The sequence below is a fragment of the Thunnus maccoyii genome, chromosome 8 (genome assembly GCF_910596095.1).
Source record: "Thunnus maccoyii chromosome 8, fThuMac1.1, whole genome shotgun sequence".
Lineage (NCBI taxonomy): Eukaryota > Metazoa > Chordata > Actinopteri > Scombriformes > Scombridae > Thunnus > Thunnus maccoyii.
Window position 1 is genome coordinate 33647192 of NC_056540.1, and position 15981 is coordinate 33663172.

The 15981-nt window shown below is 38.0% G+C and overlaps 1 protein-coding gene across 1 annotated transcript in view; it reads left to right on the forward strand.

Moving 5' to 3' along the window:
* LOC121901534 (diacylglycerol kinase theta) overlaps positions 1-15690 on the forward strand; it is a 35052-nt gene extending 19362 nt beyond the window's left edge. The window contains exons 10-23 of the mRNA XM_042418373.1: positions 53-143; positions 563-617; positions 911-972; positions 1202-1352; positions 1882-1920; positions 2073-2188; positions 2923-3074; positions 4390-4538; positions 4637-4815; positions 9498-9598; positions 9693-9839; positions 9933-10044; positions 10954-11106; positions 11435-15690. Of these exons, the coding sequence (XP_042274307.1) occupies positions 53-143; positions 563-617; positions 911-972; positions 1202-1352; positions 1882-1920; positions 2073-2188; positions 2923-3074; positions 4390-4538; positions 4637-4815; positions 9498-9598; positions 9693-9839; positions 9933-10044; positions 10954-11106; positions 11435-11536 (1609 nt within the window). The 3' untranslated portion in view covers positions 11537-15690. The remainder of the gene's footprint in view (positions 1-52; positions 144-562; positions 618-910; positions 973-1201; positions 1353-1881; positions 1921-2072; positions 2189-2922; positions 3075-4389; positions 4539-4636; positions 4816-9497; positions 9599-9692; positions 9840-9932; positions 10045-10953; positions 11107-11434) is intronic.
* Positions 15691-15981: the final 291 nt, after the last annotated feature.

Here is a 15981-nt window from a genome sequence, read left to right on the forward strand (position 1 = left end):
CCAGATTGTTAATGTTTTTACCTGTGTGTGTGTGTATGTTTGTGGGTTTCAGGTCGGGTGCAGGTTTCGTCTCCGTCTCTGTCTCTAAGAACAGCACGGCAGCTTCAGTCCTCACTGAGGTCCTCAGTCAGCTGGACAGACAGGTAGAGACGAGCTCCTACAGGCTGGAAAATCCTGAAAATGTTGTTAAACGTTGCCCTAAAAACGTTTGGAGATCTGCTGAAATACTGTTCAGAAAGTTTATCATTTTCTCCAGAACAGGAACTATGAGTGACCCTTAAGTCTTCTTAAGATGAGCACAGAGAAACTTTCCTCCATGTTTTTACTTGAACTTGATGTCTATAAAATATTAACTTTAAATAAATGGAAAAAAAGCAGCAAATCCTCATTCATTTCAACAATTAACTGATTATCAAACTCGTTGCTGATTTTTTTTTTTTTTTTTTTAATCTCCTAATAATTTCAACTCCATGTATGTTATACTTGTATTGCTGCTGGTGTATTTATGGATGAATGTTTAGTTTGCGTCGGAGCTTCTGCTGATCAGTTTGCGTTGTTTCAGGATGAAGATGCGTCCAGATTCTACCTGCTGGAGGTTCTCATGAGCAGCAAACAAGGTAAGTTTAAAGAATTATCAAGTCTGAGCTGTCAATAACAGTTTATTCTCATCCTCATAATGGATGGCTCATCACATGTGACGTGTATGATGATGATGATGATGATGATGATGATGATGATGAACATCCCTTTAAAAAAAAAAAAAAAAAAGCTTCAAAATGCCTCGATCATGGCTGTCAATGCAGACTGAGGCACGTTCAGAGTTTAACTGGTCTGTGTGATAATAACACAGTAGTGACATCATGAACAGGAGGTCAGAAGGTCGTGACCTCTCTCCTCTCTGTGTCCTCAGTGCAGAGACAGACGCTGACGCCTCAGGAGAAGATCCTGGACAAACTGCAGGAGATCAGGAAGGTAAGAGGAGCTACAACACAGCAAATCTAATTTTTTTTATCTCTATTTTACTTGAGTCTAAGATTTAAACTACTTTACTGACAGCATAAGTAAATAAACACACACCTAGATGAACCAACAGATAAATGAATTATTGGTTAAACAGCATAAAAAGTGCTCTATGTTAGACCTTCAGTTCGAGCTGTGACTCCTGTCCTGACGTCAGACTTGTTGTGGTTGTGTTCCTCAGACGTCTCTGCGGCAGATGAACCAGACTCGGTTCTACATCGTGGAGAACAGGAACCGGTCGGTGCAGGTCGGCCTGCTGATCGGAGGACTGCCCCCCCTGCTGAACAAAGACGAGTACACCCGGCTGATCCAGGAACACCTGACCATCAAGAGTGAGTCTGCAGCAAATACACCTGAAAAAAACCAGAGTTCTGCTCCACATGACACACAAACCTGATGTAAAATATTAAACAGCTCAGTGCCACATGAATACAGACACACAGTCACACATTTATAATAGACAGTGATGGAAAGTAACTAAGTACATCTACTCAAATACTGTGTTTTAACTTTATACTTCCACTTACTTATGTACTTTTACTGTAGGAGGATTTTTCATGCAGGACTTTTACTTATAATGAAGTATTTTTACATTTCTGTATTGGTACTTTTACTGCAGTTAAGTACTTCTTGCATCACTGATGATGAAATATAGATGAGGATGAAGAGTCTCAGCACATCTCTCCTCTGTTTGCTTCTTATTGAGGTCAGTTCACAGCAGGACTGTTCATATAACTCCCCCTCCTCCCCCTCCTCCTCCTCCTCCTCCTCTTCCTCCTCCCCCTCCTCCTCCTCCTCCTCCTCTTCCTCCTCCCCCTCCTCCTCCTCCTCCTCCTCCTCCTCCTCCTCCTCTCTCTGCAGGTCACCTGGTCACTATCAGCCACATCTATGCCAGTCAAGGTGAGACGGTTGTCATGGAAACAACTCTCCAACAAAATATAACACAGAGTTAATACAGCCTATACATGCCTGTGTCTTTACTGTGTGTGTGTGTGTGTGTGTGTGTGTGTGTGTGTGTGTGTGTGTGTGTGTGTGTGTGTGTGTGTGTTCAGGTGCGGTGGCGTTACAGATCTCGTGTTTCACTGAAGCCGAGAGGATCTACATGTTGGCTAAAGACACGTCTGTCAACAATAAGACGCTCAGTTCATTCGTCATCCCAGAGATCCTGGTAAACAACATGATACACTGACACATATCACAACAATCTGTTTACTGTACTGAACCTATAAACCATCATCACGGTGGTGATGAAGGTCGTCTGTGTGAATGTGGAACTTCTTCTTCAGTCTTAGAAGACGAGTGACGTCGCTCATTAAAACCAGCAGGAATTACTTTCAATCATCAAACTTCTGATTTCTGTCCCTGTAATCAGAAGAAATGAACATGAAATATATAAATAAACAAATATCAATAAATATAAAGACACATTACGCTAACACCAAGCTAACAGCGGGTCGGTGGTTTGTCAGCCACTCAGAATGAAACATGAGGATTTAATGCAGATTCCTGGAAGTCAGCAGGTCTGATGGAGCAGAGACTCCTGCTGTCAGTCTGTTGTTGCAGCAGCTGATAAAAAAATTCAAACTGGAACATTTAGTTTGTAGATTAAAACCTTTATTTTATATTTTCAACAGAGAACTTGCTGCTACAGGATCTGCTGACAGGTTTCTGTGCAAAAGCTCTTAACAGAGGGAAACCTTCTACAAACATGACATCATTAGATGCTGTTTAACGAGTGAAGAGTCACTGCAGTGATGGAGGATTTTCTGCTTCCGCCTACAAATCATATTTGTCTCCATCAAACACCAGATCTCACTCTGAGCGGCCTGATTTAGTTCAGATTTAACTATTTTTAGTTTAGTTTCAGTTTCCTGTTCAGTGATTGTTGTTGTGGTCTTTCAGCATAATAAACTGGGACAAGACGTCTGTCCTCTGCTGGTGTTTGTCAACCCGAAGAGCGGCGGACTGAAAGGCCGAGAGCTTCTCTACAACTTCAGGAAACTTCTGAACCCTCATCAGGTCTTTGACATTTCCAGCGGAGGACCGCTGGCTGGGTGAGAACCAACCAAACACTCAGAGGACGGATCATCATAGTCTCACACCTGCATGTTTATATGTCCAGTTGTTTGTTGAATCCATGCAGAATATCTTAGATAATGTGAGGTTTTATTATTTTCTTACATCGTAGCACTTCTAGAGGATCATAATAGTGTTTTTGTGCATTTTAGCCCATCAATCAGGTATCATTCTCAGGGTTTCTGCAGGCGTCCTGTGAAGGCTTTAAAAGTGTTAAACTTCCTGTCCGCAGGTGTTGAATATGGTCCCTGCTGCTGTAGACAGTAACAATATGTTCTACGTCTATAAGCTACAGTGAGACTGAGCTGCAGGAAGCTGTTTCATCCTTCTTTGTGGAGTTTCAGTCGGCAGCGTCAGATCTGCAGCAAACACTGTCACTGCTGCAGCGACAGGAAGTTCCTCCGCTCTGAGGACAAGACGACAGTTTAGAGACAAACTTACACTCATTATTTTTTAATTATTTAATCCATCCATCACTCGAACGCCTCTTATCTGGCTCAAGCATTAATTTAATTAATTATATCATTAGGAATTATTATTATTATACTGCTGGAAAGTAATGAAAAATGTGATGTCATAATAAATAACTGAGCGTCATATTGTTCCTACTGGTTTGGTGGTGTTAAATTTCCTTCTATGTGATATTAAAAAGGTCTTAAAAAGTCTTAAATACTTTAATTAAAACAATCATTAGAACAAGAATTAAAACAGAGATTTTACATAAGAAATTTGTCTAATTAATGACTAAAGTCTGGTCATATTTCTGCTGCTCAAATAGGATTATAAAACCCTTTTAATTAAAATATGCTGTAAAGGACTTTAAAGTTCAAAAGAAACTTTTCACCCACTGACGTAAAGTAGTTCATACATTTAGAGCCTTTAACTGGAACATTTACATAAGACAGCAGGTTTCTCTGAGAAACCAGGTTAGACAGGAAACCTGAGGATGTATTTACACGCACTGATGCGCTGTAGAAACCTGGTTACTGTGAGATTACGGGTCAGTAATCACGTCTCTCATCTACCTCAAATCTGCACGACTCAGAGTTTCAGCAGGTCTTCGAACATCTTACGAAGCATCACATTCAGTTTCCTTAAAATCTTACAAGGTGTTAAAAAGTCTCTGTGACTTGGTTAACTTGGTGACACCGACTTATTTCAACTTATTTGTGTTGGTTTCAGTTTAAGTCGAACTTTGAATGAAATGTTTTTGAATTTAAGGAAACATCTGTACTTGTAATGATGTAAAATATCTGATGTTTCTGTTCTTCTTCTTCTTCTTCTCTGCTCCAGCCTGCATACGTTCCGGGAGGTTCCCAGGTTTCGGGTGCTGGTTTGCGGGGGCGACGGGACCGTGGGATGGGTGCTGGGAGTACTGGAGGCGGTCCGGCACAAACTGGTCTGTCGGGAGCCGCCCATGGGCATCGTACCGCTGGGAACAGGTCCGAGGATCTTTGAATAAGTCATTAATCCTCTGTTTATTAATTAATTAACACACTGCCGAGCGGACAGGTACTAACGTCTCTCACCGTCCCGTCAGGTAACGACTTGGCTCGTATCCTGCGTTGGGGGGCGGGTTACAGCAGCGAGGAGCCCCAGCACATCCTGGCCTGTGTGGACGAAGCCGAGGAGGTTCTGATGGACCGCTGGACCATCCTGCTGGACGCTCAGGACATCTCTGAGGACGGAGAGGTCAACGACTTCCTGGAGCCGCCCAAGGTCTGGTCCAGGACCGTTTTTACACCTCGTTAGTTCTCTCTGAGCCTCAGTTAGGTCTGTTTAAACGTTTGAGGAATCAAATGTGAGGTTATTTGTTCAGAGTGAAGCCTCACATGTGGCTGATTATTATACAAACATTCACTGATTCATATTAAAGTAAACTGTCTCAGATGAAACTGTTACTGTGTGCAGATTTAACGCTGCAGGCTACAAGTTACATTTAGACTTTCTCACTTTTTATGTTGCTGATTTTATATTTAATCCAGTCTGTTTTGGAAAAAGTATCACAGTTTATGTCCCAGATGTTATCAAGTATCGAGCAATAAAGTAAACAAAGAAGTGTTTCATGTTTACATCTTTGCCAAAAAGCTGTTTGTTCTCATCACGGCAACTTTAACCAGAAAACCTGAGATTAGAAGTAATATTTTCTGTTTAATGTTGAAAATTTATGAGAAAAAAAGTTCTTAATTCTCAAAATATTATGACATAATTCTGAGAGACTTTATTTTTGTAAGTTTTCAACTTTATTGTCACAATATTATAACAAAAAAAATAACCCTGGAAATATTATTCTTTTTTCTAAATTGGTCAATTTCAGCCCCTGTATTAAATTCAATAACCCATTAACCAGTTTCCTCAGGCAGCAATTTTCAACTTTATTTTCAAAATCTCATATTTGTTTTGCTTTATAATAATCCTGATACTCTTATAATAATCCTGATACTCTTATAATAACCCTGATACTCTTATAATAACCCGATACTCTTATAATAATCCTGATACTCTTATAATAACCCTGATACTCTTATAATAACCCTGATACTCTTATAATAACCCTGATACTCTTATAATAACCCGATACTCTTATAATAACCCCGATACTCTTATAATAACCCGATACTCTTATAATAACCTGATACTCTTATAATAACCCGATACTCTTATAATAACCTGATACTCTTATAATAACCTGATACTCTTATAATAACCCCGATACTCTTATAATAATCTGATACTCTTATAATAACCTGATACTCTTATAATAACCTGATACTCTTATAATAATCTGATACTCTTATAATAACCTGATACTCTTATAATAACCTGATACTCTTATAATAACCCTGATACTCTTATAATAACCTGATACTCTTATAATAACCCCGATACTCTTATAATAACCCGATACTCTTATAATAACTTGATACTCTTATAATAATCCTGATACTCTTATAATAATCCTGATACTCTTATAATAACCTGATACTCTTATAATAATCCTGATACTCTTATAATAACCTGATACTCTTATAATAATCCTGATACTCTTATAATAATCCTGATACTCTTATAATAACCCGATACTCTTATAATAACCCTGATACTCTTATAATAACCTGATACTCTTATAATAACCTGATACTCTTATAATAACCCCGATACTCTTATAATAACCTGATACTCTTATAATAACCTGATACTCTTATAATAACCTGATACTCTTATAATAACCCCGATACTCTTATAACAACCTGATACTCTTATAATAACCTGATACTCTTATAATAACCTGATACTCTTATAACAACCTGATACTCTTATAATAACCTGATACTCTTATAATAACCCCGATACTCTTATAATAACCTGATACTCTTATAATAACCCCGATACTCTTATAATAACCTGATACTCTTATAATAACCCTGATACTCTTATAATAACCTGATACTCTTATAATAACCCGATACTCTCATAATAACCCCGATACTCTTATAATAACCCTGATACTCTTATAATAACCTGATACTCTTATAATAACCTGATACTCTTATAATAACCCTGATACTCTTATAATAACCTGATACTCTTATAATAACCCTGATACTCTTATAATAACCCGATACTCTTATAATAACCCCGATACTCTTATAATAACCCGATACTCTTATAATAACCTGATACTCTTATAATAACCCGATACTCTTATAATAACCTGATACTCTTATAATAACCTGATACTCTTATAATAACCCCGATACTCTTATAATAATCTGATACTCTTATAATAACCTGATACTCTTATAATAACCTGATACTCTTATAATAATCTGATACTCTTATAATAACCTGATACTCTTATAATAACCTGATACTCTTATAATAACCCTGATACTCTTATAATAACCTGATACTCTTATAATAACCCCGATACTCTTATAATAACCCGATACTCTTATAATAACTTGATACTCTTATAATAATCCTGATACTCTTATAATAATCCTGATACTCTTATAATAACCTGATACTCTTATAATAATCCTGATACTCTTATAATAACCTGATACTCTTATAATAATCCTGATACTCTTATAATAATCCTGATACTCTTATAATAACCCGATACTCTTATAATAACCCGATACTCTTATAATAACCCTGATACTCTTATAATAACCTGATACTCTTATAATAACCTGATACTCTTATAATAACCCCGATACTCTTATAATAACCTGATACTCTTATAATAACCTGATACTCTTATAATAACCTGATACTCTTATAATAACCCCGATACTCTTATAACAACCTGATACTCTTATAATAACCTGATACTCTTATAATAACCTGATACTCTTATAACAACCTGATACTCTTATAATAACCTGATACTCTTATAATAACCCCGATACTCTTATAATAACCTGATACTCTTATAATAACCCCGATACTCTTATAATAACCTGATACTCTTATAATAACCCTGATACTCTTATAATAACCTGATACTCTTATAATAACCCCGATACTCTTATAATAACCTGATACTCTTATAATAACCCGATACTCTCATAATAACCCCGATACTCTTATAATAACCCTGATACTCTTATAATAACCTGATACTCTTATAATAACCTGATACTCTTATAATAACCCTGATACTCTTATAATAACCTGATACTCTTATAATAACCTGATACTCTTATAATAATCCTGATACTCTTATAATAACCCCGATACTCTTATAATAACCCCGATACTCTTATAATAACCTGATACTCTTATAATAACCTGATACTCTTATAATAACCTGATACTCTTATAATAACCCCGATACTCTTATAATAACCCGATACTCTTATAATAACCTGATACTCTTATAATAACCCCGATACTCTTATAATAACCTGATACTCTTATAATAACCCGATACTCTTATAATAACCTGATACTCTTATAATAACCCTGATACTCTTATAATAACCCCGATACTCTTATAATAATCTGATACTCTTATAATAACCTGATACTCTTATAATAACCTGATACTCTTATAATAATCTGATACTCTTATAATAACCTGATACTCTTATAATAACCTGATACTCTTATAATAACCCTGATACTCTTATAATAACCTGATACTCTTATAATAACCCCGATACTCTTATAATAACCCGATACTCTTATAATAACTTGATACTCTTATAATAATCCTGATACTCTTATAATAATCCTGATACTCTTATAATAACCTGATACTCTTATAATAACCTGATACTCTTATAATAACCCCGATACTCTTATAATAACCTGATACTCTTATAATAACCCGATACTCTTATAATAACCTGATACTCTTATAATAACCCTGATACTCTTATAATAACCTGATACTCTTATAATAACCCCGATACTCTTATAATAACCTGATACTCTTATAATAACCCGATACTCTTATAATAACCTGATACTCTTATAATAACCCCGATACTCTTATAATAACCCGATACTCTTATAATAACCTGATACTCTTATAATAACCCGATACTCTTATAATAACCTGATACTCTTATAATAACCTGATACTCTTATAATAACCTGATACTCTTATAATAACCCTGATACTCTTATAATAACCTGATACTCTTATAATAACCCGATACTCTTATAATAACCTGATACTCTTATAATAACCCTGATACTCTTATAATAACCTGATACTCTTATAATAACCCCGATACTCTTATAATAACCTGATACTCTTATAATAACCCGATACTCTTATAATAACCTGATACTCTTATAATAACCCCGATACTCTTATAATAACCCGATACTCTTATAATAACCTGATACTCTTATAATAACCCCGATACTCTTATAATAACCTGATACTCTTATAATAACCCCGATACTCTTATAATAACCCGATACTCTTATAATAACCTGATACTCTTATAATAACCCGATACTCTTATAATAACCTGATACTCTTATAATAACCCTGATACTCTTATAATAACCCCGATACTCTTATAATAACCTGATACTCTTATAATAACCCTGATACTCTCATAATAACCCTGATACTCTTATAATAACCTGATACTCTTATAATAACCCGATACTCTTATAATAACCTGATACTCTTATAATAACCCGATACTCTTATAATAACCTGATACTCTTATAATAACCCTGTTACTCTGTTACACTGGTTGTTTTCCAAGTCGGTTTATTATAAACTGTTATAATATTTGTTTCCCAGCAATGGTGTTGATGTGGAGCAGATAATAAAACGTGTTCATATGTCAGTTCTTCCTCCTGTATGTGGATGAGACATCACTTTAACCGTAAATATAATTTATTCATCTCTTTCTCTCTCTCAGATCGTCCAGATGAGCAACTACTTTGGTCTCGGCATCGACGCGGAGCTCAGCCTCGACTTCCATCTGGCCCGAGAGGACGAACCTGACAAGTTCACCAGCAGGTAACGGAGCACACACCTCACACACACACACACGTTTCTGCAAATAAAGACCACATTTCCCATCAGCCCCTTTTGCTTTCCCCGTCCCCAACAGGTTCCATAACAAAGGTGTGTACGTGAAGGTCGGTCTGCAGAAGATCAGTTACACCAGGAGTCTCCACAAAGAGCTGCAGCTGCAGGTGGACTCACAGATCGTCCCGCTGCCCAACATCGACGGCCTCATCTTCCTCAATATACCCAGGTAACACACACACACACACACACACACACACCACTGACAGCTCTCACAGAGGGAGACCTACACTCATCTTGGTGTGTGTGTGTGTGTCTGCAGCTGGGGTTCTGGTGCTGATCTCTGGGGGTCAGAGGTCGACAGTCGCTACGGGAAACCCAGCATCGATGACGGCCTGCTGGAGGTGGTGGGGGTCACCGGGGTCGTCCACATGGTGAGACAAATGATAACAAACATGAACTCTGTGCTCTGCTCTCCTTTCATCTGCACACACCCGTTAACGTCTTTAGTGTCAAAAATGCTCCACAGTTTATTCAGACGACGATCGCACCAGACGCCTGAAAAGCAACATGCGGTACGAAGCTCCTCCTGCAGCTCTGAGGGCTGGTAGCCATACTAGACGTTTCCATGGCAACGTCTGTCTTTGGTCCGCACTGAAATATCTCAACAACTACTGGAGGGATTCATATGAAATTTGTTACTGTCAGGATGAACTGGAAACTTTGATGATTCCTTAATTTTTAATCTGGTCAAAGTTTCCAAATACCTGCAAAAGTAAAGATATTCCCATCGGCCTCAGCTCTACCTTTATGTTTAGTACTAATTACCAACGTTAACATGCTGAACTAAGATGGTGAACATACTTGTGTACTTTGTGTACACCTGGAGGAATAAAAAGATCTTTGAAGGGGCAGATCAGAGCCCGATCATCCCTGACCGACACTGGATTAACAGAAACAATCGAGGAGATTCTGTTGATGTTGAGATCACGGCTGAAAGTAGCAACAGTGACATCGTAGCGATCTCACACCTTCTATTCTGGCCTGTTTATTTGTATATTAAATGGGGAGCTTTATACGTTTCTCTTCAAAACTTTCCCTCCGATGCTGCTCCCAGTGGTCATGTGCTGAATCGCATCTCACAGGCACGTAGCGTTAATTTCCGAGGACACAATCAACGCTGCCAAGGACGCAGGAGGTCGCTATTATGTGAACGCAAAGTTAAACACAAGTATATCAGCGGCTTAAAGCCTCACAGAGCCGCAACATGGCTGTAGACACTCAGATACTCACCTGTCAACCATGATAACTGTGTGTGTGTGTGTGTGTGTGTGTGTGTGCAGGGTCAGGTGCAGAGCGGCCTGCGGTCAGGGATTCGTATTGCTCAAGGGAACTACATCAGGCTGACGTTGAGCAAACCCATACCTGTGCAGGTGGACGGAGAACCGTGGATCCAACCGCCGGGACACATCATCATCTCTGCTGCTGGGCCAAAGGTACGTCATGATTCTATCGGCAGTTTCTACAGCGTTTCTATTCTGGTAGATTCTTTATAGACTCATTTTATCTGTAGTTTACCTGTAGTTTGGTAGTTATAGGTATATATAATTGTTGTATTCCATTTGTTTTTGTTGGTAGTATGTTGTTTGGTGTATTCTGTGCATACCTGTAGGCTATCTATAATTTGATGTACCTATAGTGTATACCTGTAGTGTATACCTGTAGTGTATACCTGTAGTTTTTCTATAATTTACTGTACCTATAGTGTATACCTGTAGCGTACCTGTCATTTGGTATATTTCATGTGTCCTCTGCTGTCTGTAGGTTCGGATGCTGAGGAAGTCCAAGCAGAAGCAGAAGAAGTCATCATCTGGCGTGAAGGACGGACGCTCAGAGAGTCCTTCCTCCAGAGACGGAGGACACTGACCGACCCACCTGAACACCCGTATCCTGCCTTGTACCTGCTTCCTGCCGCACCTGGAAGCCGTTTTTGCTGCCAGCAGCCAGCCATGACTTCACCCATGTAGCTTCGTAGCGACGCTGACGGGGCCGCAGGTGGACCCGGAGACTGAAGGAGGAGGTTTAACTTTTACATCATGCATACATGGTGGGAGCAAGTCCTGGATCGCCTTGAGTTTGGCCCAGTTGGGATCACATTTCCATCCTGCTGACCAAGCACTTACCAGTAACAGAATTCACCGTAACCATGGTTACTATTCAGCACCTAAAATTTACTTTTTTTACTTAAAACGCAGCGGTAACAAGTACTTAATACATTCATAGAATTTCTGCATAGACTGGGCAAGAGTTATTACTGAATTTTGACGATTTCCCAGTATTGATAAGCTCTGGAGTTGAACAAAAAAAAAAAAGTATTTAACAGAAGTTGTTGAATTTCTGAGCAGATGTGACTGTACATGTACAGCGAGTAGCAGTAGACTCAGTGTCAGTTGATATATTGTAATTACTTAGTTGTGAAAATAATGTGCAGCTATAGAGTGTTGGTCATTTTGTCAACAGAAAATATGAAGAAATCAAACAGTGAAACACTCCTGAAGAGACTGACTGGCAGTTTTTTTTTTTTATAAAGCTGCAACCACATAATGTTTATCACAACCAGAAATCTCCTGGGATGCTGAACTGGCTCTTCTTCTTCTTCTTCTTCTTCTTCTTCTCTTGTGTGAAATCCTTTTAGTAACGTCGGTCCTCCAGGCGTCAGAAGACGACGTTCATGTTGCGGTGAGCGTCCTCTGAAACCACGGCGACCGCTGTGCAGCTTCAGTGTGTAACTGAAGATTTCACACATTTGTTTAAAAGTCAGTTCAGTCTGAGCTGTAAAAACCTTGTTAACTGAAGACCAAGCGTACAGTCTGAAGCACAGTTTGTACTTCAACAGAGGAAATCTTCTTAATGAAAGAGTTTGAAACAGCTTCTACTTTGGCAACAACATCAGTGTTTCGTCACCATATTAGTTTTGCTCATCTTGTACATAATAACTTGTGTGCATAAGATAAAAAAAAAATGTCTTTTCTGACTTTTTTATCTTACCTTTCTCCATTAAAAACCGTCAAAAACCTCCTAATGACCTGTTGGTCAGACTAACAGCAACATGAACTGTCTGCTTCTTACTAAGATTATGTTAATCTGCTTCCACTTTATTGTACTTGTGTACAACCAAACATCTGAGATCCTGCATCTCGCTAAAAACTACGAGGTAAAACAAGAGAATCTGTTGTAAATAGCACATAATTTAAAAAGATTAGCTGCCATAACTTAATAATTTATTTTTTATTAGCAAAAAAAAGAAGAACTGATTTTAAATAACACAGAAAATTGTAAAATCTGCAGAGATGCATGTTAATATCTGAAAAATAGAACTTGAGCAATCATTTAGATTAAATCTACCAACATTATTATTGTGATTATAATGACAACAATGTGTTGAAAATGTCCTGAAGCAGAATATTTTACATGCAAACAATGAATCAATTGTTGGAAGATTAACTACAACGTTAGAAAAACTGTTAATAAGTTACTTTAAATACGTCTCTGTATTTATCTGACTATGAATCCTCTACTCAACATATCAGCTTCTGTTTGAAGATGAACATCTGACATATCGAGTGTCTTATGAGAACACGAGCTAAAAATAAAGTGACATGCTACAGGCGGTGCTGTTGCCAAGTTAGAAAGATGTCTGCTGGTTGTAGTTCAGTGTTAAGTGCAGTAGAAACTGTGCTGCAGCTGTATGTTAACAGCGGTGACGTTTGACTGACGTCTTTCTCTTTCCGTCCTCTATGAATATAAATCTATCATTTTATAGAGATAAATCCTGTTTTTCCCCAAAGCTAAATGACACGTTTAGAACAGAAAATGACCCAAAATAATAAACTTGCTCACCTGTAGAACAGATCACCACCAGATCAATAATAAACTGGAGACAATAAATGAATCGAGGGTAAGAAACACACCACCAGGAAGCTGCATCAACATTCATTTAAGGAGACAAATTAAAGTTACTACAAGGAACTTTGTCTCATGATGCCTCTGATGTAACCTTCATAAGCAAACGAGACCATCAGCGAGATGATTGGCTGTTTCCATGTAGCCACACCGGGTCGGATTCCCGCCAAATCATACGGAGCGATTTACGCCACTCAGACCGAAGAGCCGAAGTTTACATGACGTGTAGCGTTGTAGCACGAGGTGAGGACAAAGACGTTACGAGGACGCTTGATGACGTTAAAAGTAAAGTTAGACATGTTGTCGGCTTCCTGACTCGCTTTAAAAAAAAGACGAGAGAAACAGAGAGAGAGAGAGAGAGCAGTGGTGGTCGAGCGAGCTACAGAGTGAATGAGGAGAGCGAGCGGCGGTGCGGCGGGAACAAACGAATCAGAGAAACAAAACGTTGTTTTCTGATTGTTTCACGGCGGTTCCGTTCTAAAGCAGAAATAAACTCGCCTACACCTCAACACAACCCTGCAGGAAGCATGTAACATGTGACCCGACGTTAGCTGCATGAACGCCGCTAAAACCACGTTTACTTTGCTTCACGATCGTCACGTTACAGTTATTAATCTAAAACAGAGACACGACCTCATCGCTGTGCATCCTGCAAACAGCTGATTAAAAAAGAAAAACAGTATTAAAAACGAGAAGCATCTTTCTTTCACTCGCTTCCGAAACAAATGCACGCGCTGGTGCTCATGGGAAACGCTGCTTTTGTCCACAGGAGGCGCCAAATCAACAGGAAATGAAAGTTCCTTGTAGTAACTTTAAATTTAAAAGAAATCAAGTATGAATAACAAAATTTGTAAACAAAATAATATTATTCACTTGAATTACTTATTTGAAGGAATGATTTTTAATTTGAGGGTAAAATTACTAAATTAAAGGAGAAACAATTATCAATAATGTAACAGATTAACATATAATATAATATAATATAATATAATATAATATAATGCCCGAGAAAAAGTCAAAGCTGCTTTACTATTTGATCATCTTTCACAGATTTACAAATTTTATTTTACAGTAATTTAACTCTTTAATGTTCAATCAGTAATAATTCTATAAAACCCTGAATATATATATATATATATATATATATATATATATATATATATATATATATACATGCTGTATTGTTTAATTTGACGCCTGGATTCGTAGAGTTCATTCTTGCATGTGTATCTGGTACATCATACGTGTTGATACGAGCAGGTCGTAACTGACTCCAAACTTTCAGCATCTGGTTTCTGATCTTTGATCTTTTTCTGCTTCTGAACCCTGAAATCTGAGCTTCTGCTGCCAGTTTACACTCAAACAGCCTCTGACAGACGCAACGCAGGAGGAGGATTTTAACGGAAGAGGCTCTTCGTCCACATTCCCAGACGAGAACAGACGAGGGATCTTTTAATGACGAAGGTTCCCAGCTCTTATTGTAGCCACAGCAATATTTGATCACTGGTTGTAATGTTCAGATTATTTTTATCTGCGTTAACTGATTTATTTTGATGTTATATTTGGTGCTAGGACGTGTTATAGCTCTGTGCTTGAGTTGTATTTCATTATTCAAAGCCTCAAACTGACATGAAGCTTTTATTAAAAGCCTGAACTGATTCGTTCCAGATGTTTTAATTCAAAGAATTAAGTTTGTGGCTTTGAATAAACACAAACATGTCAGTGACTCATTACCTGTTGATTCCCATCGACTGTGGAGTAAACAGCTGGACTCTCTGCAGTCAGAGAGGCTGGTTGTGTGTTTTTAGCGTTGACGCTGCGTACTGACAGTAGTTTAAACTGTTGATCACATGCATGACGTACTGTAGTGTGTTGCGTATTTACAGCGGCGTTTCATCTCCTCTTCGTCCCCGCCGGCCGAGGAAGAGTCCGTCCGTCCGTCTGCCGTCGCTGTTCTAGAACCGTAACTGCTGGTTTTTACATGTTTTAGCTCCTTAACGCCTGGTGATCGTTTTTCACGTCATACTATCGGTTTTTATTTCAACTTTATTGAATCAGAGATCGAAATCTCTCATTCACAGTCAGACAAACACACCAAACATTCAAAAAACAGCAGATTGAAGTTTATTTCATTTAAAAAGTGCATTTAGTACTTTTTAAATCCAGTTCACCATGATTAGTGCAGAATATTGAAGGTTATTGGATGGTGGAGATTAAAATGAGAGAAGCTGAGCTAGTTAGCTAGCTAGTTTTGAAACTGTGAGTTTTATTGTCATCAGTGATGAAGAGTAAAGCACTGATGATGATGATGATGATGAACAGTGACAGTACAGAATATCTTACAGCAATCAATTAGTCAATTGACAGAAAACGAATCCACAACTCAAACAAAAAAAGTTTCAAAAGGG